Source organism: Triturus cristatus, chromosome 3_2 (genome assembly GCF_964204655.1).
Source record: "Triturus cristatus chromosome 3_2, aTriCri1.1, whole genome shotgun sequence".
NCBI classification, from domain to species: Eukaryota; Metazoa; Chordata; class Amphibia; order Caudata; family Salamandridae; genus Triturus; species Triturus cristatus.
The window spans coordinates 581,722,723-581,745,602 of NC_140584.1; the positions used below are offsets into that span (position 1 = coordinate 581,722,723).

At 49.4% G+C, this 22,880-nt stretch overlaps 1 protein-coding gene across 5 annotated transcripts in view; it reads right to left on the bottom strand.

The window, feature by feature from the left end:
- MACF1 (microtubule actin crosslinking factor 1) overlaps positions 1-22,880 on the bottom strand; it is a 1,146,281-nt gene that overhangs the window by 203,522 nt on the left and 919,879 nt on the right. For all 5 annotated transcript variants that reach the window (XM_085648361.1, XM_085648360.1, XM_085648359.1 and 2 more), the window contains 4 exons: positions 21,378-21,551; positions 20,191-20,346; positions 19,176-19,373; positions 14,155-14,283 (listed from right to left, as the gene is read on the bottom strand). In XM_085648361.1, coding sequence (XP_085504487.1) covers positions 14,155-14,283; positions 19,176-19,373; positions 20,191-20,346; positions 21,378-21,551 — 657 coding nt within the window. The remainder of the gene's footprint in view (positions 1-14,154; positions 14,284-19,175; positions 19,374-20,190; positions 20,347-21,377; positions 21,552-22,880) is intronic.

Below are 22,880 nucleotides of genomic sequence, written 5' to 3' on the forward strand. Positions count from 1 at the left end.
CCGCGTCGTGGTCGAGGCCCAAGCAGTAAAGGCACCGGCGGTGATGGTCCGTAACCGACATCAAGCAGCTACAGTCAGCACAGGCTTTAAAACCAGGCATCCTACCGGCACCGAAGTCGAGACAAGATCAAAAAGGATCGAAAAAGTTAGTCAAAAAGTGACTAAAGGGGTAGCTCTCCCGGATCTGCGCTTACTGGCGCGGAAAAAAGAAGAACTGACGTCAGCGCGCGAGGGCGGCGTCTAAGTACTCCGACGACGTCATTCCGGCGCACAACGCAGACGACGGACGCGGAGCCGCAGACGACGCCTAGCGACGCGCAAGGGGTATTGCTGATGAAAAATCTTCCGGATCCAGTCTGACGCCTGAGGATATTCTAAGGTGAGGAATCTAACTAACGTGTTTCTTTCAGATAGAGAGGGAAGCTCAGAGCCGTCCCAGTAGGCTCCACAGGTGGCGCCGCCGGATGACAAAATTTTATGTCCCGCGTCGGCCTGACAGATGGGGAGAAGGCAAAGAGCGACGGTGCTTCTTCGCCTTCTTCTTGTGCTTTGACTTACCCGATAACTAAAACTTTGAGGAAGAATTATGGTGATGACTCTGCGACTGGCCCCGTGACCTCCCTCTAAACAGGGAGCTCGATCGGCACGGAGCTGACTGCCCGGCCTCCATCGGGACCGCTCCAGCAAAGACTTTGGGTTCATGGCCTGAAAGTTGGAGCACGACTTCAGGTTGTGGTCGCGCTCCAGGCACCATAGGCACAGGAGGTGTGGGTCTGTGACCCACATCAACTTGTGACAGGAGTCACAAGGTTTGAAGCTGGCCCGACGATGGGACATCCCTACGTGCACCAAGAGACTAACAACTCGAAAAAGATTTCGACAAAAGTCGAAAAAGTGTTAGTCAAAAAATGACTAAGGGTGCCGCTCTCTCAGGATCTGCGCTGGCTGGCGCAGAAAAAGAAAGAACTGACGTCAGCAGGCAGGGGCGGCGTCTAAGTAGATACTGTGACGTCATCCCGGCGATCACGACGCCGAACGCGGAGTCGATCGATGCCACCTACCAACACGCAGGTGTGATGCTAAGAAAAAATCTCTCCTTAAGAAGTCTGACACCTGGGGGTAATTCTAAGGTAAAGAATCTATAACTAATAGTCTCTTTCAGATAAGCACAAAGTGACAATGATCGTCTAAGGAAGAAATAGACCTGGAACTAGGACTAATTTGAGACTGACCGCAATGGAGCCCTGGTTGGATAGAACAAGTGGATTGGTGCTGGTGAAAGTCTAATTGTCTGGAATTCAAAAAGCTTGAAAATGTTTCTATGTCCCAAAAAATAAAGGGTATTTTGAACTTTTTGAGAAGAAATATACTCCTTGAGTGTACTGTAGCCACTGCCACGGATCAGAAGGCCAAATACTTGAAGCAGGTTGGTACCGCTGGAGCTTTGGAGCTCATTCCAGCATCATGGAACTGCCAGTCAGATACGTTTACCTGCAGGTCACCTTGAAGGAAGCTCTAGAGGGAAATATTTTCCAAGTGTGCTAACTTTCTCTTGGTGCCCAAACAACCACAGGAGTACACTTTTATGGCCCCGGGGCCTCAGAGGAGGTACCTATAGACTTTCAGGGTGCTATCTAGAGGTTAACAGCAAAGTCTATTTGCCAGTGGTCAGCTAAGTACTTCCAGGAAAAGCCCCTTTGCAGGCAGCTTGGTGTGTCCCTGTAGCCACACAGACCTGATCCTTGGAGTCCACTTTGTTGCCCTGGGTACAAGAAGGAGCAGGCCAGTCCTTCAGGGCTCTTTCCAGGTCATATTCCTCTTCTGATCTTCTGCAGGCACAGGAAATGTTTAATAGGAGATTCTTGGTGTGCCACATTTATGCCTGGCACCAACTAGTGGGTGGGGTGACTCCTGGGCACTCCCTTACCAATAGGGCAACCTTACTCACTTTTTCAGCAGTTCCTGTTTGTCCAACTGCAAACAATCCTACAGTTCCCCTCACGCTCCGAAATCTTCTCCCCTTATGCAGAGTCTCTGTGTCCACCTAGAGGTGTGGCCTGAGGAATGACCTGTATCCCTCCGCTGTGGTAATCTAAAACCCGTTCTGGGGGAAGCTTTCATTCCAGTGGGCGCGGTACAAGCCTGACTGGAGGTAAAAAACTGGTGCTTTTCAAGCTCCACCTAACATTTGCTTGTAATATGGCAGGACCCTTGGAGGTTAATTAAGTTCCTGGGACCACTCCAACTTGTCTACTTGCCACAGGAATAAAATACCTCCCACCACTTTCAGGCCATTGTCTCTGCTCTGAAAGAAGTTTTCACATCTCTTTCACACTTTACTCAGGCCAAAGAAAGACTGAGCAGTTGCTAGAGAACATTAGCCTCAGGCAGCTTTAGGCATGGTAACGGTAACTTTCTAAAAGTTACATTTCTCAATTATTTAATTACAATCCGAATTTACCATTGGATTGGATTTTTATTAATATAAAAATATGTCAAAAGAGAGTCTGTAGCTGGTACAGGTCAAAAGTTATAAGTTAAAGTTGTACACTACACATCTTTTTGCCTGTTATAACCTAACCAGGGACAATGTCATTTGGGTCGGGGAAGGGGGGTGTTTAAAGCTACAATGGTCAGAGCACATGCACTGGATAGCAGTATCCCAGTCTTAGAGTTCAAGTTTGCAAAAAGGCTAGTCCCAAAAAAATAAAATGACGAAACTGAGGGTGATCATCCTTAAAAGTGTCACTTTGCAACATACATGTAACATGACTAGCAGTGACAAATCATCTTAATTAACACTAGTGATCACTCCAAAAAGACCAGACGCAATTGTGTTGAATACTCCCACATTGCAACATCTAATGCTTATGTGCAGTGATGTTTGTAGTACTATGTTCAGCGTATATCCCAGTAAACAGAATACAATCAATTAATCTCTAAAGGTGTTTTATGTGCTCCATTGCCTCTTTTGTGGTACATGCAAAGAGGCATTCATATATTAAAGTATAAATACAACAACCTAACACTGCAACCATAAAATAACACAACGGACACCCTTGTATAATAAAGTAACAGACCACAAATCACCCACCAAGGGCTAAACTTCTGGGACTCACCAAACCACAAGCCATCGCTCAGCACACTAGATACCGTTAAATTGATGGATAGAATTGCTATGGACCAACACAGTGTATCCAACAACAATGGAGTAACACAATGCTAGATACCCTCGTCCCTTAAGTTTTGTAAAATCTGGGGTGGTTGGTTGACTTATTACTTCCTAGATTTCCTGACTAATGTTGGCAATTAATGCCTAGCAGTACTGCACTGTGTGGGGGTATCCGGGACTGCAAAGACTTGTTGTGCTGAACTGTACATTTTTTCCCGTGCTGTGGCCAGAGGCTCACTGACTGTGGACTGGGGGTGGGAGGAAGTCACTGTTTGATGTTCAAGTCGGCATATTGTTCCATATGATGCATATGATGCTGAGAAAGTATCTTCATATGGACTAACGCACTGGTTCCCACTGAATACAATCTCCATGGACTAACAAGCTGCATTCCACTGCTATAGTGACCATAGGTAACACCAGATCCCCCTACACATACTGGGTCCCACGGGCAGGTATTAACACACTGGATTTCCTCAGAACCCACTGTTATAAGATAACATAACGGAGCCCTGTGCAATGGGAAAATACAACAGATTGCTGTGAGAAGTTGGCCTGATATATGCTGTCCACTAGTTATAGTGGGCACCCTGTATCAGTTCAAACAACCCCTTATGGTGAATAGGTCAAAGACAACCTTTATTGAAAGCTATCCTAGTGGTAGCTATGGAGAGTAGCCTTCAGGCTAAGTCTTGAAGGAATGTAAAGCAGCTTGTTTTACCAGTCTATAATCTCTTGAATGATCAAATGAAAGGACAACCACACCAGGTATATATTTAAAATATATGTATTTAAGATAAAACACACCCCTCTAGTCTCTTTATGAGGCTGGAGTTCGAAGTACTTAATTTACAAGTTAGCCATCAACAGTAATAGCACAAATACATGTTTGGGCCCTAGATGGGTACCAAACCATATACCAATAAAGTGGTATAAGAACCACAACTGAACTAGACACAAGGCCTAGAGCCTGTAGAATCGCTGGGACCCCAAGGAACCACCCAAGGTAGTGACACAGGAGACCCACGGGGGCCGTGTGCAGGGTGTAAACACTACCACGGGTTCCCATTAGCTTCTATGGGCAATGTCGCGGTTGGAAATTTAAAGATTAGGGACACTTAGAATCGAGTCAGGACCAAACCCTTTTGGACTTAGGAAGTTCTAGGTATTCCAAAGTGTTTGACACCAAACACGACAAGTTTCCGTGCAGCCATCCCAAAGTTAGCATTTACCGAGAGGTTTTACTGCACTTAAGAGTATATGGTCAGGCTGTACCACAAACAGCATCAGAGGAGGTACTCCGAACGCTGCAGAGGGGCTCTGCTCATGCATGGGCACCCTCTCACATAAAAACCAAGCACTCTGCCTTCAGGATTGTTAAGGCCTGCCATAGGAGTGACTTATAGGTTTTATATGTGTGTGCAATGGTAGTGATATAGGTAGCCTATACCATTGTAAGGGGTTGTGAGAAAGTGGCTCTGTATATACTGTTCCCTAATAGGTACAGGGTGTACAGAGTCCACAGTCCCCCAGAGGCTTATAGAGGTCAAAGTTAGGTATGACCTTACTCTCAAAAGTGGTAGCTTGGTCGAGCAGTAAGGCAGTACCAGAGGACAGTGTAAAGCATTTATTGTACACACTCAGTCAGCAAATGGTTTCACACACTCAATAACTGAACTCTAGGCCAATGATTTGTATATATAAAATATATGCTTGTTTTATTTTTAGAACCACAAAGGGGGTAAAAATATACTTTCTCAGAATGAGAGGTTGAATATAAATACTTTTGTTTTAAGCAATAAATTTGTGTAAACAGTCACAGTTGGTTGCAATAAACAATCCTATTTCCTAAACATAACAATGCATTGAGCTCAATGGTAAATTCAGGTTATTTGTAATAAATTACTTTTCAGATTACTTTTGGAATTCCAGGTCTGGCTCCTAGAACCAGCCTGGGGTCAGTATGCAGAATCAAGTGATGAAAGTCGACTTAATAACTGTAGTGAGTTTTAAATAATATTTAGCTATTTCAAAAGTTAGCACTTAGAAAATATTTCACAGAAAACATTCAATGGATCTCTATGGCAAGAAATTCAAATTGCAGGTAGATTACTTTATCGTTACTTTAGTAATCCAGGACTGGGTGCCTAGACCCAGGACTGGGGTCCTTATCAAAAGTAGGTAAGTAATTTCGTTTGCAGAAATGGTACGATTTTAGAAGAATATTTCAAATTTGCAAAAGTAGACACTTAGAAGAAATTTCACAGAAAAGCAGACAATGGTTTCCTATGGGAGAAAAATGAGTTAGAGGTAAGTATAGTTGTGAACACTTTTCAGAGTCAGGGCTGGGCACCAAGATCCAGCACTGGGAGCTCACCTAGGAGCAGGTGAGTAAATTCGTTTTTGTCACTTGGCTGATTTTTGGTGAATTTTTGCAGTTTTGAAAAGTTCACACTTAGAAGATTTTTGAAGAAAAAGCCAGTCAATGTTACCCTATGAGGAAAATGAAGTTAGCGGTTTAAGGGTAAGTACTCGACTGGTAGTGTTGAAATTCCGGGCATGGACTCAGGGGTCCCCCAGTGTCAGGTAGGTACAGTTGGTTCACCCTCAGCGGTTTCAGGACGGCCGGGTGCAGAGAGAGTTGGGCCCAATGTTATCCTATGAGGGATAGGGGGGCCTTTGTTGGTGGCTGCTGTCTGGCAAGCCACGCGGCTGTGGGAGCTGGGCTCCTGGTCACTTACTCAGGGCAAGTGGGGAAGTAGGTTAGTGTAGAGAGGGCACTGCCAGGGCCACTCGGGCAGCTGGGTGCAGGGTGCTTTTGAGCCTTAGGGCGCTCAATGGAAATCAATGGGAATGTTCCGGTTGGAAAGAGGCTGCAGGCTCGGGGACGAGGATGTTTCAGGTGCCACCACCACTTCGAGAGGTAAGTTGGGTAGTTGTAGGTTAGGTGGGTACCCCGGGATTGGGCACAGGGGGTCGCAGGGCGCCGGGTGCAGGGGTGCCTTTTGACGTCGGGAATCTTACCCTCTGGTTGATCGCGGCTGGGGTGGCACTTGGTTCTGAGGCTGCAGGCTTCTTCCGGGATGTCGAGGGGGGTCCTTGGGTGCCGGACTCTGGGTCACAGTCGCCGTGGGGTCGTCCTCTGGGTCTTTGTCCACTCCGGCACTGGCCAGGCTTGGCTGGTGCAGAGTGTGTTGGGTCCGCGGTCCCGGGCTGGTGCCAGGGATAGCAAATAGGTTTCTTGAGTAGAGCCTCTACTCGTGGGAGTCCCAGGGGCTTAGAGCTAAAAGGTAGCCAGGTCCTCCGGGGTTGGTGAGGTTGCTGGCCACGAGGGATGCCGCGCTGGTGCAGGTTCGAGAGTCGACAGGCCGGTAGGGCTGGGGCCAAAGCAGTTGGTGTCTTCTTCTCTTTTTAGCAGCTGCAGGGCAGGTCTTTGTTCTTCTTGCTCTTCTTGTCGTTTTCTATCTGGAATCTAAGGAAGGAAGGTTCAGGGGGGCCCCTAAATACTAGATTTAGGGGCGTTACAGGTAGGTGAAGGCCAGGGACCAATGGGTCCTTGTCCTGGGGTGGGTACACCCCCTATCCTGCCTCTCTCCTGTGGGAGGGGGGCAGTAGCCTAATCCTGATAGGGTAGGGCCTCCCATCTTCAAGATGGCGAGAGCCCGGAGATGTGCTTCACCTCGCCTCCCCCACCTGAGGGGTGGGGTGGGCAGGCTGGCACATCCCCTGTCCTTGTATGGGGTTTCCGGCCAAGCTTCCCGCCAGAGTGGGGGGTTGCAGTGGCCTGGGGAAACTCCAACTGGCGGCATGCCTTTGAAGCTTCCCTTTGCTCATCCTGGGGGAGGAGATTTCTCACCTCACCCAGGATGTGCATTGTTGCAGGCCCGGGAGAGCAGGGGCTCTCCCACCCAGGGGTCCAGCAACGTGTCTGCTGTGTGGCAGCCTGGGCAGCCTCAGAGCAGACGTGGATTGTAAGTTAGCTGTAAGGGGGCATCTTCTAAGATGCCCTCTGGGGTGCTTAGTACATTAAATCCTACACTGGCATCAGTGTGGGTTCAATGTGCTGAGAAGTTTGATACCAAACTTCCCAGGCTTCAGTGTTGCCAATATGGTGCTGTGGAGCTCGTGTTTGACAAGCTCTCAGCACCATGTATTCTTAAATGACAGCACTGCACTTACAGTGCCCAGGAATGGACCCGGGTACTGTAGGGGCACAGGGCTCCTGCTCCTGTGCCCACACCATAGGCGTAATGCACCCAGCTAGAGGGGTGGCTGACATATGCCTTGGCAGTGTAGGTGATGGGCATGGTACACAGTGATGTGTGCCATGTCGACTCTTTGTTTTGTCCTGCACCCAGACACTCAGCCTGCAAGGGCAGTGTGTGTGTGTAAGGGTACAGGGCCTCTGAGGGTGGCACAATGAGTGCTGCAGCCCTTAGAGGCCTTCCCTGGTCACAAGGCCCTGGGTACCTAGGGTACCATTTACTAGGGGCTGACATGTGGCTAGGGTTTGCCAATTTGGAGTTTGTGTGGTTTAAGGAAGGAACATAGGCCCTGGGCACCTGATTGGCAGGAACCCAGGGTACACTCAATCGAAGTACATTCAGCAATTTAGCAAAAAGTGGGGGCATACCATGCAAGAAAGATGGCACTTTCTCACAGGGGTGCAAGCACACCCTTACCCAGGCTGCAGTAGCAGACCTGTGGTGCCATTTTGGAGTGCTTCCCAGGGGTGGCATAATACATGCTTCAGCCCCTGGTAGGCCTCTGAGGTACCTATGCCCTAGGTACATAGTATACCATATACTAGGGGCTTATAAGGCACTCCAGAATCCAATCAGATATGTACCTAATGTACATGGAAACCCTTTTAGAGAGGAAGCAGCTAGGCTGTGGTCCTGATTAGCAGGGCCACAGCCAGACTAAGGTCGAAAAACAGTGAAACACCAGCAAAAAGTGGGGGTAACGAACAAGTTACTAACCTTCGGTAACGATGTATCTGTAAGAAACATTAGTTAGTTAGATTCCTCACCTTAGATTCCTCACCTTAGAATATCCCCAGGCGTCAGACTGGATCCGGAAGATTTTTCGTCAGCAATACCCCTTGCGCGTCGCTAGGCGTCGTCTGCGGCTCCGCGTCCGTCGTCGGCGTCGTGCGCCGGGATGACGTCGTCGGAGTACTTAGACGCCGCCCTCGCGCGCTGACGTCAGTTCTTGTACATAGCCTTCCGCGCCAGGAACGCAGAGCCATGCAAAGACCGACACTGGTGCCAAAAATAAAATCTAGGGGCCTGAAAGGACAACCTTAACCCTAGATGTCAGTTCGCAGAACGGGGAGGATGGGAGGGTCGGTGAGGAATCTAACTAACTAATGTTTCTTACAGATACATCGTTACCGAAGGTTAGTAACTTGTTCATCTGAAAGAAACACGTTAGTTAGATTCCTCACCTTAGAATAGATACCCAAGCAATACCATCCCCGGTGGTGGGTCTGCGAACCAAGATCACACCAGAAAGTCCTGGAGGACAGAACGGCCAAAGAAGCCATCCCTCCGGACTTGGCTGTCAAGGCAATAATGCCTGGCAAACGTGTGTAGAGAAGCCCACGTCGCCGCCTGACAGATGTCCTGCAAAGGGACTCCCCGTCCCAAGGCAGTAGTAGCCGCCGTGGCCCGAGTAGAATGGGCGCGCAGCCCAACAGGAGGGTCCTTTTTAGCCAAGGAATAGCAGATTTTTATACACAAAACGACCCACCGAGAGATGGTTCGTTTGTGCACAGCTTTCCCCTTCTTAGCGCCCACGTACCCAACAAAAAGCTGGTCGTCCACCCGGAACTGTTTTGTGCGGTCCAGATAGAAGGAGAGCGCACGTTTTGGGTCCAGACGGTGGAGCCTCTCTTCCTCTTTGGAAGGATGCGGAGGCGGAAAGAAGGTGGGCAAGGTGACAGACTGCCCAAGGTGAAATGGAGTCACCACTTTAGGAAGAAAAGAGGGACGAGGCCGAAGGACAACCTTGTCCGGATGAACAGATAGAAAAGGAGGCTTTGAAGATAAAGCCTGGAGCTCACTCACCCGTCTAGCCGAGGTGATGGCTACCAGAAAAGCAGTCTTTAGAGTTAGAAGACGAAGAGGGCAATTGTGAAGAGGCTCGAAGGGAGCGCACATCAGGAATGTCAAAACCAGATTCAAGTCCCACTGAGGCATTACAAAAGGGACAGGAGGGAACGTGTGTGTAATGCCTTTGAGAAAGCGTGTAACCACAGGGGACTTGAAAAGAGAAGGCTGATCAGGAAGCCGCAAGAAGGCGGAGATGGCAGCAAGATAACCTTTCAGGGTGCCCAGGGCAGAGCCCTGCCGGGCCAGAGAAAGAAGGAAGAGGAGAACCTCAGAAAGAGGGGCGGAAAGGGGATCCACAGCCTTTGCTGTGCACCATGCCACAAATTTGTTCCACCGGCAGGCGTATACCGACTTTGTGGAGGGACGCCTGGCTGCCAGAATGATATCACAGACTTCAGGAGGCAAGTCAAATGGCATCAACTGCCGCCGCTCAATCTCCACGCATGGAGGTGGAGGCTGGACAGGTTCGGGTGGAGGACCGTCCCCTGCTGCTGCGACAGAAGATCCTCCCGAAGGGGCAGACGTATCGGGGGATCGGTCAACAGACTGAGTAGCTCGGGATACCAGTATCTTCGTGCCCAATCCGGAGCCACCAAGATGACTTGGGCCCGGTCGCGCCTGATCTTCTTCAGCACTCTGGGCAGAAGTGGTATAGGCGGAAAGGCGTACAACAGACCGCAACTCCACTCGTGACGAAAAGCGTCGCCGAGCGAGTGCCGCCTTGGAAATTCCAACGCGCAGAACTGCTGACATTGCGCGTTCTCTTCGGTGGCGAATAGATCTAACCAAGGCTCTCCCCACTGCTGAAAGAGGCCTTGCACCACTTCGGAGTTCAGACGCCATTCGTGATCCATCATGCACCGGCGGCTGAGTTCGTCTGCTCTGGCGTTCAGAGAGCCCGCCAGATGTTGAACCACCAGGGTGACGCCCTGGTGTTCCAGCCATGTCCAGAGGCGCAGAGCCTCCTGACAAAGGGTCCACGACCCCACCCCGCCCTGTTTGTTGCAGTACCACATGGCGGTGGTGTTGTCCGTGAACACCTGCACGACACTTCCCCTGACAGAGGGAAGGAAGGCTTTCAGTGCAAGCCGGATCGCTCTCAACTCCAACAGGTTGATGTGGAGACGAGACTCCGCCGGAGACCAGAGGCCTCTGATCTCCGCCTCTCCCATATGGCCACCCCAACCCAGGAGGGACGCATCCGTCACTACGACATGCTCCGGTTGGGGAAGGGAGAGGCTCTTGCCCTTGACCCACTCGCGGTCCGTGAGCCACCACTGCAACTGCTGTGCAGTGCCCTCCGAGATCAAGACATGGTCGGACAGGTTGCCGTGATGCTGGGCCCACTGAAACTTCAGGTCCCACTGCAGAGCCCGCATGCGCCGCCTGGCGTGATGCACTAGTAGGATGCAGGAGGCCATCAGCCCCAGAAGCCGCAACACTAGCCTGACCGAAACCCGGGATAGAGGCCGAAAGATGGGAATCAGGGCCTGTATATCCCGGACCCGCTGTTCCGGTGGATGGACCCGGAACTGCGCCGAATCGAGAACCGCTCCGATGAAGAGGAGCTTCTGAGAGGGACTCAAGTGTGACTTCGGCACGTTGATGGAAAACCCCAGCAAATGCAGGAGATCCGCCGTAGTCTGGAGGTGGGAGACGACTGCCTGGGGCGAGCCCGCCTTCAACAACCAATCGTCGAGATAGGGGAAGACTGGGACCCCTGATCTGCGCAGATGAGCTGCGACCACCGCCATCACTTTCGTGAACACCCGAGGGGCACTGGTGAGGCCGAAGGGGAGCACGGTAAACTGAAAGTGCTCTTGGCCCACCGTGAACCGCAGGTAACGCCGGTGGGCCGGCAGGACGGGGATATGGAAATATGCGTCCTGCAAGTCCAACGCTACCATCCAGTCTCCAGGGTCTAGGGCAGCTAAAACCTGAGCCAACGTTAGCATCTTGAACCTTTCCTTTCGGAGGAAGGCATTGACGTTCCGGAGGTCCAAGATAGGGCGCAGGCCCCCCTTGCCCTTCTTGGGAACCAGAAAGTAGTGGGAATAACAACCACGACCTACTTCTGGACTCGGAACGCGCTCGACGGCCCCCTTGGCCAAGAGAGCCGAAACTTCCTCGCGGAGAAGATCCAAATGATCCCCCGAGATACGGTGGTGCTGTGGTGGCATGGCTGGAGGGGTCGTCTCGAAGGGGAGGGAGTAGCCCCTTCGGACGATTTGCAGCACCCACCTGTCCGATGTTATGGACCGCCAGTGGAGCAGGTGATGGCGAACTCTGCCGCCCACTGGCGTGGTATGGGCCTGAAAGCTCGGACTAGGAAGGCTTTGAGGCGGATGCTGCCGGGGTGGATGTGGGCTGACCACGTCGGCCTCCATTTCCGCCACGGCGGAAGCCACGTCCGCGACCGCGCGCAGGTTGGTTCTGCGGCTGGTGGCTCTGCGGACGTGAGGAGGCGCCCCTTCCTTGGCCACGAAAGGGGCGAAAAGCGGAGGTGTGCGCCCGCGGAGCCGAGAGGCCCAAGGACTTGGCCGTAGCCCGGGAGTCCTTAAAGCGGTTCAGCGCACTGTCCGCCTTCTCACCAAACAGGCGAGTGCCATCAAAGGGCATGTCCATGAGGGTGTTCTGGACATCCCCGGAAAATGACGTGGACCGCATCCAGGCGTGGCGGCGGAGCGCCACCGTGGTGGAAATCGCCCGACCTAGCGAGTCCGTGGTGTCAAGCCCACATCTTATGGCGTGCCGTGCTGCATCCCTCCCATCGGCCAGAGCCTGGGAAAGACGTGGCCGGACCTCCTCCGGACACAGGGGCAGCACGTCCTCCACCGTATCCCACAGGGAATGGGAATAACGGTCCAAGAGACAGGCGGTATTTAAGGACCGCAGGCCCAAACTAAGGGACGAGAACAGTTTCTTGCCAAACTGCTCGAGTCTCTTGGAATCCCGGTCGGGAAGGAGGATTGGGAAGTAGAGGCCTGGATAACCAGACTCTCGGGGGTGGGGTGTTGGGACAGGAAGCTGGGGTCGCCCGGAGCAGGGCGGTGGCGCCTGGCAACGTTCCTATCCACAGGAGGAACTGTGGAGGGCTTGGACCAGGTGCCCTGCAGAACGTCAGTGAGGGCCTCGTTAAACGGCAGCAGAGGCTCAGTGGAGCTTGCTGAGGTTCGAAGCACCTCAGTGAGGATGTTGGTCCTCACAGCCACGGCAGGCAACTCGAGCCCAAGGGCCTCAGCCGCCTTGCGCAGCACCACAGAAAATGCTGCACCCTCCTCCGAAGCCACGGTCGGAGGAGAAGTGAATCCAGCGTCTGGCGAGGTGTCCAGCCCGCTGGCCTCCCCCAGTTCATCTGCCCAGTCCTGAGAAAGCTGTGACTGAACAGCCAGAGGGTCCTCGAACCCCTCCCAGTCGCCCCCTTCTTCCGATTCCTGATAAACAGGAGGAATGATCGGAACCGGACTGTAGAGATGGTAGGTCTCTAGCGGCGTCGGATGCGGCGTCGGCGGACGCCGTGCCGGCGTCGGGTCCGGATGAGGGCTAAACTGGGGCGTCGGCGTCACAGGCGTCGGCGGCGCCGGTGACGGCGTCGGTGGTTCAGGCGTCGGCGCCGGTGGAGGAGTGACAAGGTCAACCGGCGTCGACTGGGGCCCAGGCATGGGCCCCGCGGGGACCTGCGGCGTCGAGACCGGAGTCGTCGACGGCGCCGGGGCCGGAGCCGCCGGCACGCGAGGTCGCCCAGTCGAGCCCGCGGGGCCCGAAGGCGCGCCAGCGGGCGTCGACGGCGGGGCCAGGCTCCTCATGGCCGAGAGGAAGGCGCTGATCTCCGCCGGCGCCGCGTCAGCCCCAGGGACCGGAAGGTATGGGGGCGGACGCGGCACCTGCGGCTCCGCCGGAGCCGCGGGGGTGGAACCACTTGGACCCTCGGCCGAGTCGCGCGACCGGCGAGGGGAGTCCGAAGAGCGATGTCGCCTCTTGGACTTCTTTGAGTGCTTGGACTTACCCGACGACTTGGAGCCCGACGATCGATGGTGGCGTCGGCTAGGGCTCCGCGAGCGATCCTTGGACCTCCTCCTGGACCGGGATCGCGCACGACGCGGAGCCGAGTGGCGAAGCTCGAGAAGCTTGCGGGACCGCTCCCGCCTAGCCTTCGAAGTCAGGGCCTGGCAGTCGTTGCACGACTCCGCGTCGTGGTCGAGGCCTAAGCAATAGAGGCACCGGCGGTGGTGATCGGTCACCGACATCAGTCGATGACAGTCTTCACAAGCCTTGAACCCAGGCATCCTACCGGCACCAGATGTCGACAGACAGGGATCAAAAATGATCAAAAAGATTTAGTCAAAAAAGACTAAAAGGGGTAGCTCTCCCGGATCTGCGCTTACTGGCGCGGAAAAAAGAAGAACTGACGTCAGCGCGCGAGGGCGGCGTCTAAGTACTCCGACGACGTCATCCCGGCGCACGACGCCGACGACGGACGCGGAGCCGCAGACGACGCCTAGCGACGCGCAAGGGGTATTGCTGACGAAAAATCTTCCGGATCCAGTCTGACGCCTGGGGATATTCTAAGGTGAGGAATCTAAGGTGAGGAATCTAACTAACGTGTTTCTTTCAGATCATGTGAAGCAGATCCTACTCTCCTACAATCGCAATAAGACCTCAAACAACCCTTAGACTGCCCAGCAACGGACTAACACACTCGATCCAGCCCACTGGTCAGGGGTAGTATTTTGGATTTTACAAACTCCTTCAACATGGAGAAACACACTGGAAATCATGAGACATCTCCACGCCCTATGCAGCCCCCTCACACCAACCATGGATTAACAGATCCCCATGAAATGCAGTAACACTATCAGATCATACCATATGTGCGGCAAGCTGCTCCCGTGCAGTTTCTGGCAGCCCTCCGGTGGATTTAGATCCAGATAACATACTTTCTGTCCTGATCAGCCACTGCAGAATGTCTTCAATCTCACCATAGAAACCCTGGGCCTGCCAGAGAAAAGAATGTCAAATAGAAGCAACCACAAAAAGCACAGGCTCATATACCATGAAGTTTGCATGTTCACATTTTAGTGTTCATGCATCTGTGCACATGTTTATAAGAAGGAGAACATATCTCAATAAATGTGTGTGTACTGTTATAATCAAGAATGTGCCCAAGACAGCATTGCTAAAAGAATGCATAAGTTATACATGAGTTTGTGCTTTGTTACTGATGAGCGGGATTCTGTTTCTTCTTTTTTTTTTTTATATATTTTTATTTTTCTGAGTACAGCAAACATAACAGCAATGGCATACAGTTTTACAGCAATAAATCCGGGCAATTTTCATAATGTTACTCAATAACAAAAAACCAAGCAAGAAAATGATATTGCTTTAAATTTCTTAACTGAGGCCGACACCAAGTGCTAAGGCTCAATCAAACACATCTTTTCCCTCCAATTATAGATGGGAGCCCATATTTGTCTACCGGGTGTTTTTGCTTGCTTCCCTTTCTTTTCATAAATTCCCTTCTCAAGGTTGAATACTGAAAGAAGCCTCGCGAGCCAGAACGGGAAAGTTGGGGCCGTTTGATCCAGCCAAGCCGAGGCTACACAAATTCGTAACACCGCCATGGCAAGAAAAAGGAAAAAGAAATCGGTAAGAGACAGTTTGAGTCTGTGTTATATCCACCCCGAGAAGTATCAGAGCTGATGTTAGCTTAACTTTAATGCCTAGGGTGGACACAAAAAATGTAGAAATAGAGGTTTTCAATATATCTAGGCGGGGGCAAGTAGAAAACATATGAATTAATCGGCATCTACAAAGTTACATCGCGGGCATCTAGTGCCCTCACGCCCCCCCCCCCCCCCTCCATTGTGCAATCTTTGCCGGGGTATAATATAGAGGAAAAAGTGTTTTGTAATGCTGCGTCTGAAGTCCCGCAGAGCATAAGACAGTCTGACCCGGTGCCATTGATTGATTAAGATTATCTACATCAGTCCCAAACCTCTCTTCCCATTTTTTGCCATGTTTTTCTAAATCGTCTGAATTAGATGCTATCAGTTCACTATAAATTCCCTTAATGGTGCATCCATCCCTATTGCTGATAACATCCATAAGTTTAAAAATTCTAAATCCACTAGAGCCACCCATCTTATTGCTAAGAAAACTCCTAATTTGCAGGTATTTAAAAAAATTCCTAGTATCTATACTAAATTTGTCCTGAATTTCCTTAAATTGATAAAAGTCTTCCGAACTTATTAAATCCCCAATTCTGATAAGTCCATGTTTGGCCCATCCCACCATAATTTGGTCCAAAAAAAATTCCGGCAATGAAGGGTTGCCAACTAAATGGGTATAGAAATTCATTCGGCCCAAACCAAACTTTTTCTTAAAAGCATTCCAGATTTTAAAGGCAGCCATCAAGGTCTTAAATTTAGTTCTCTTGAAGTAGCTAGGCTCGCTAAATTTCAATAGGCAATTTTCTGCATCTACCCCCAGAAGTAGCCTATATACATCTGGGATTCTAAATTCCGTAGAAGAATCTAAATGTTTGCCACCGAGCATCTCGCACATATATTGAAGGGCTGCGGCCCAGTAATAATATTTCAAATCTGGGACTGCCCAGCCCCCTCTATCCAAAGGTAAAGACATAAAACGTAAGGCCCTCCGTGTTTTACCATGCGACCAAATAAAACGGTTAATCATATTATCTAGGGCCATAAACCATTTCTTCTCAATTCTAAGGGTATTGCCCTAAATAAATACAGTATTTTTGGTAGAGTTACCATCTTAATCACATTGCGGCGGCCTACCAGAGACAGATGCAAATTTTGAAATCTATCAAGATCTATTTTGGCCTTCTGGACTACCGGGTCAATATTTACATCCACTAATTTGTTATGGTAATCCCCAGATAGACCGCTGAATCTATCATACGTGGGTCAGATCGGCTAATTATGCTATTAACTACATATGGGTCTTTTGCTTATTCAGGGCATAACCCGATATTTCGCCAAAGGTCAAAGCTATCTCCTCTACTACACTTATAGCCGCTAGGGGATTAGGAGTGACTAAGGCTACATCGTCCGTGTATGCAAGAACCTTTGTGGCTAGCCCTTGATAAATCATAGGAAGAATTTCTGGGGAGGAATCAAATTGCCGAATTAAAGGGTCTATATATATCGCAAAAAGCAGGGGTGAACAAGGACAGCCCTGCCTCGTGCCTCGTTTAATCCTAAAAGGTGCAGTATATTTCCCATTGATTTGAAGGCGGGCAGTTGGAGCTCTATATAAGCTGCCGATAGCTTTAATAAAACCTTGCCCTAATCCGAACCATCTCATTGCCTCCCATAAATAATCCCAGGAGACCCTATCAAAGACTTTCTCGGCGTCCAAAAGTAACATCGCCATAGGGTCTCCTGAGACTTCTGCTGCATCAAATAATGTTATTACCCTACGGATATGCTGGGTGGTCCCTCTCCCCGGAATAAATCCATGTTGGAACAGATGAATTATTTTACCAATAATGGTATTAAGTCTAGTTGCAAGGGCTTTGGACAAAATCTTTACATCTGCATTTATGAGAGAAATTGGCCGATACGAACCTGGGTCCTGCGGAGGTTTACCCTTTTTTTAAATTACTATAATATCTGCACCTGACCAGGACACCGGGACTGAACCCCCCAGCTGTACAAGTTGAATTATTTCGGCCAAATATGGTCCAATTTCATCCAGAAATATTTTATAGAATTCCAAAGGAATCTGATCGGGTCCTGCCGCCTTCCCAGAAGGGAGATTTTTCAGCGCGCAGTAAATCTCTTCTTGACTCAAGGTAGCTTCAAGTTTCATGCTATCCTCATACTCAATACCATGCAGTGGTACTTTATTAAGATAGTCATGAATTAATTTCGTCTGTCCCGGGGGACTTTGAATAATAAAGCCGTTGGTAAAATAATCGAAATACTTCCTGAATCTCACAGGGGTCTGTTACTATCTTCCCATGAGCATCTCTGATCTCGTTAATCTCGCTTGATGTCCATTTTTGTCTAGGTTTAACTGCCAACATATGACCAACCCGCTCATTAAATTCGTGGCAATGTTCCTTTTTAGCTAGAAAGAGCTCAGCAGCTTTTTCGGCAGCGCGATCCCCAATTCCCGCTTTAGCCCAGGCGAGCCTGAGCAAGACAACTTCCGTTGCTGAACATGTATTTAGAGCTACAGCCAACTCATCTCAATATTAGCTAAGTTTTTATATAATGCTTCTACGTTATGTGCTTACTTCGCCTGTCTGGACACGCTGAAACTGATTGTCTCCCCGCGTAAGCCAGCTTTGAAAGTATCCCAGACAACCCCGGCACTAGCGCTATATCTATTTATGTCCCAAAAAGTCTTTATCCAATCTTTCATATGGGAGATATAGCCCGGGTCTGATAGTGGTCCTCTTTCAAAGGTCCAAGTCCGTTCAGCCTGCCCGCCTTTTGTGAAACTTAAAGTAAGGATGAGGGGGTTATGATCAGAAATTATCCTTGGATACTTCTCTATTTTAGCCCGATACGCCAAGGATTGAGCCAAAAAGAAATAGTCAAGTCTGTAGAGTGACTGATGAGGGGCAGAGAAGAAAGTGCTACCTGGATCCTGGGGATTTAGCGGATACCATATATCTACGAGTCTATGATTTCTAACTGTATTTGTTAAGGCCCGAAAAACCTTCTTTTTACAACCGGCATAAAAGTCATCAGAATTACTCCACAGCCCGCCAAGGCCGTTAATATTAAAGTCACCACACAATAACAATGGGGAGGGCCAGTTTGCTAGCTCGTCGTCCAAATGCTCCAAGGCCTCTGGATCGTCAGCAGTGGAGCCGTACAAGGAAGCGAGAGTAAAATGCTCCCTGGCAAATACACAGTGTACTACAACCCACCTTCCCCACCTGTCTGAAATCTTTTTTTTAACAATTATGTCCTTCCTACGAGTAAGAATAGCAACCCCTCTTGTCCTAGTCCCTTGTTTAGTAGCCCCCAGCAAGCGAAAACCAAGTTGTTCTAAAATCCCTGCTCTGCTACCCTCTAAATGAGTCTCTTGGAGACATAAGATATCCGCACTCATAGATTTCAGTATGACAGACGCCCTTTGTCGCTTTGCCTGGTCATTCAGTCCGTAGATATTTATGGTAATGATTCTAAGATGACTGAAATTCATAAAATAAATTTAAATAATTTTCCTAGGCCATAAATTTACCTATATTTCTTATTAAATAGCACCACCTTAACCTCATATTTAGTGAAAAAATAAAACTTCCCAGATGTTTTCTGCAGCCTATAGTGCCAAATATCCTCAGCAAAAAGACATTGTTGCGCTGTACCCTAGGATTCCGTTTCCATGTTAGAATGTGTTCAATATCTCCATGAATGAGGCTTATGATGCAATTGGTGCAGAATAGGGCCCCATGAGCTAATTCACGCAGAAGGGAACACCTGTGGCAGCTTTTACACAGCCAGGCCTCCTATTTCAGAGAGGATCTGTGCTGTGACCTCAGATAAGAAGTGATCTTACCGCCATTGGAAGATGCAAGTTACAGGTTATTACGCAAGTCTAGAAAATACTTATCGAAAACTTCTGATGTAAAAAATGTGATTGGCATCTGCACAGAAGTACATGGAATTGCACGTAATCAGACATGTGTTTGGGGCTTCCACTTTTCAGATGGGGCACATCTATGCACATATTTGAGAAGTGTACAATAGGTCACCTGTGCTGTGCACTAGTAAGTAATTGTGCACAAATTCCTAAAGCGTTTGACTAGGCTCTTCTACTGTGCAACAGTACACAACCTGAATTGTTTTTCAGATGGATTGATCTGCCTACAGTGCCTGGTAGCAGTACACTGAGTTCAGTACCTGTTGTAAAGCCAGTTCCAGCTGTTGTTCTCTCTCCTCGGTTTTCTGCAGCACAGAGGTCCAGCACCGGCTGAGTGCTTGGAGTCGATTTCGCAGGCTGCTAGCATCATCTCCAGCGCTTGACTGCAGCAGCTCATTACCAGCATCACTCACGGTCTCAACTGTGTTTTGATGGGCAAGGACATCATTTTTTAACACCTGCGGGACAGCACAGAGAGGAAGGTCTCAAAATGGATCAATTCAAATGAGGAAACTCCCATACAACGAACGGATAGCAAGGGCAGCGCGGTATCAATAGTCTCTCTAAGTGAATGGATTGGACTGTGTGACCAAGCTTTTAAAGAGTGAGCGGAAAATGAAGCTAGAGGATACTGTCATTCAGTGAATAGATTGCACAGTGTGCGAAGGCTTACAGATACTGAATAGAATGCAAGGGCAGCACAGTGTGAGAAGACTTATATAGTCATTAGAGAGTATTATTTGGGAAATCTCTTATACATTGAATGGACTGCATGCAATCAAGACACTCCTATTTGGTGCACTGACTGCATTGTGTGAAGAGGCCCTCTTGCTGTGTAGAGACATCTTCATGAGAAAGCTCAAACAATAAATGAAGATTTGTATACATTGAACATATAAAAGTGATATTACAGCAAGAGGATGCTCTCATCAACTGAGTGGAGAAAGAAAAGTATGGAGTGAATAAGGTCTCATCCCGTGCACAGTACAGTGTGCAAAAAACTGTACTATGAAATAATTGCAGGCACAGCGTAGAGTGAGGAATGTCTGATACACTTTATGGGCAGCGGGGATATCATGATGTGATGAGCATGTCTGCAAAAGGGGGCATGAGGGTGCTGGAGGATTGACCAAGGACTTTGTGAGAAACTGCATGGAGGAGTAACTGACAGATAATTAATATACAAGGAGCAGCCCGCTCTGTGTGTTCAGCTGACTCCCACAGTTAGGTCAAATCATCAGGTTATAGCAAGTCATGCTAAAAATTACAACGTACATGATGCTTTGCAAGATCGACCTCGATGAGCTTAGGATCACTGCTGATCGGCCGCTGTGAATCCAACAGTTCTTCAGTGTGCGTCAGCCATGACATGACTTCTGCCAATGCATGTTGAAATTGTCCAAGAGCCAACAGTGCAGCCTCCAAAGTGTGCTGTAACGAAATTGGAGGAAAACGAGGTGAGCAGAAATTAACCCCCAGCTCCTGCCCAGACACAAGTCTCAACCTGCACCCAAATGCTGGTGCCAGCAGCAGCCTGTGGCACAGCTCTGGCTCTTAGACAAGCCAGTGATCTAGCTATAGTGCAGCAATGGCATCAGTCTTAATGCCTTAGCTGCTGCTTTGGCTGCAGCTCCATACTTCTCACCATGTCACAGACACTGCCATAGTTTCACTCACAGGTGGATGCCCTACTTCAGCTCCAGACAATGTTCACCAACTCGAATTCTTCCCCAGTTCCATGTATGTGCCCGGACTCACCTTCCAAACCAAGTACCAGTCCTATCACAAGGACCCTATTCCAACCCACACCCTTGTCATTGCCATGACCTGGCCACTGTCCAAGCCCCAGGTCCACACCTCACTCAAGCAATGTAAATAAGATAAGAGCTACCACTGCCGCCAACCCTAGACACTGCTCTAAGTCTATCCATTATTTGTGACAGCTTATCCAGCCATTAGCCTGGCCTGTGCCGAGGCCTCATCTCCTGCCTCTGCACAGTCATTGCCCTATGATCAAACCTGGCCCAGAGCCGACCCTAATCTCAGTCTTATCATTCCGCCACTGCCACTATATCGGAGCCTACTCTGTTCCCTTCCACAGCTTTGACTACTTCTCCAGTCCCAACACAGCTTTGAATCCCAGCGCTGACCCAGATTCAGCCCATTCCCCAGAAGTAGCCAAAGCATCTGCCCTAGATACTATATTAAACCCACTTTTGATCTAGTCTCTACGCTGCATTTTTTTCATAGGAACTGTTCCAAAGATATCCCTTCCCCAAGCAACTTCCCCCACCTTTTCCCTCCAGATGTTCAATGCCCAGCTCTTACCCAAACAGCTGTCATAGCTCTTAACCAGCCACTGATTACAGCCCAGTATTCACCCACATTGCTGACCCCAGCCATTAATAATTCTCAGTCTTTGTCACAGCAGCACACGTGGAACCACTGCGCTGTGCTGTCACCTGTCTGTCGTTGATCTTCTCGCCCAGGTTCTCCCAAAGGTGCCTCAGTTCAGTCAGAGGCTCCTTGATGATGTCACGATCTGTCTGGTCTGTGGCTTTCTTCAGCATCAGTTCACCCTGATGGCTGAGTCGCTCCATCTCAATTTGCTGCTGGTAAACCTCCACCTTAAACTCCTAAAAAAAAATGAAGACGAAAAGCCAACAGGTTCACTTCACAAGAACCAACTAACAACCGCTTTGTAGGATAGCAACAATCCTTGCACTAGCTCATCTCATGCTTTATAGCTTTTCTACTTTCCAGAGCTGAAGTGATGAAACTTATTCAATAGCCATCCTTCTACCTGTTGTGTGCTAAAGTGAGAAGAGGTGAAGGCGGACAGTGCTTATGAAAACTCTACCACTAATTTATTTTCAAAGTGAGGAAACTGCCCTTTGTAAATGGCTAGTAGGTGCCTGGAGACCACTTCTGACCTGTGACTCATTTACCAAGAGACTGTATCTCTCCCAGCACCAGCCACATAGACTAAAACCTGAGCAGATCAGATGGCAAGGATTGAAGGAATGCATCAGAATTTGTCTTTTGATTGCTAACATTTGTCGCTTCTTACAGAGGCCTACCCATGTTGCTTAAATATGTTCAGAGGGGCTTGCTAGCTCCAGTAAACTGAGCTATGAGGAGCTTAGATAGTGCATAATATTTTCTGCATACTGGTACATCATAATATTATGGTTGTGTAGGAAGCGGCTCTTTATGTAGTATACCAAAAAGAGGTATACTGTGCAAAACGTCCAAGTATCCCTTATGAGTGGACAGGGGCCTGCTCTAACAATCCTAAGGTGCTCTTCTAGGTGGTAGTGTGGTCAAGCAGCCTTAGGCTTGTCAGAGAGGAGTGTTAGACATCTGCAATACACACAGTCAATAAATGATGCACAAGATTCAATAAGGAGATCCACACCAAATTATAAAAATAACGCACAAGTTACTACTTGAGAGACATTAGTTAGTGATAGATTCCTCACCTTAGAATAGATACCCCAGCAATACCAACCCCGGTGGTGGGTCTGCGAATAGATTACACCAGAAAGTCACAGAGAACAGAACGGCCAAAGAAGCCTTCTCTCCGGACCTGACTGTCAAGCAGCGAGGCCCACTTACCTGCCTGACAAATGTCCTGCACGGGGATGCCGCGTCCCAAAGCAGTAGTGGCTGCCGTTGCCCTGGTAGAATGGGCACGCAGCCCCACAGGAGGCTCCTTCTTAGCGAACGAGTGACAGGCCTTGATGCAGAGAACGACCCACCGAGAGATTGTCCGCTTATGCACAGCCCGACCTCTTTTAGAGCCTACGTAGCCAACAAAGAGCTGGTCATCCACCCGAACTGTTGTGTGCGCTGCAGGTAGAACGAGAGCGCACGTTTTGGGTCCAGACGGTGGATCCTCTCTTCCTCTTTTGAAGGATGCGGAGGCGGAAAGAAGGTGGGTAAAGAGATGGTCTGCCCGATGT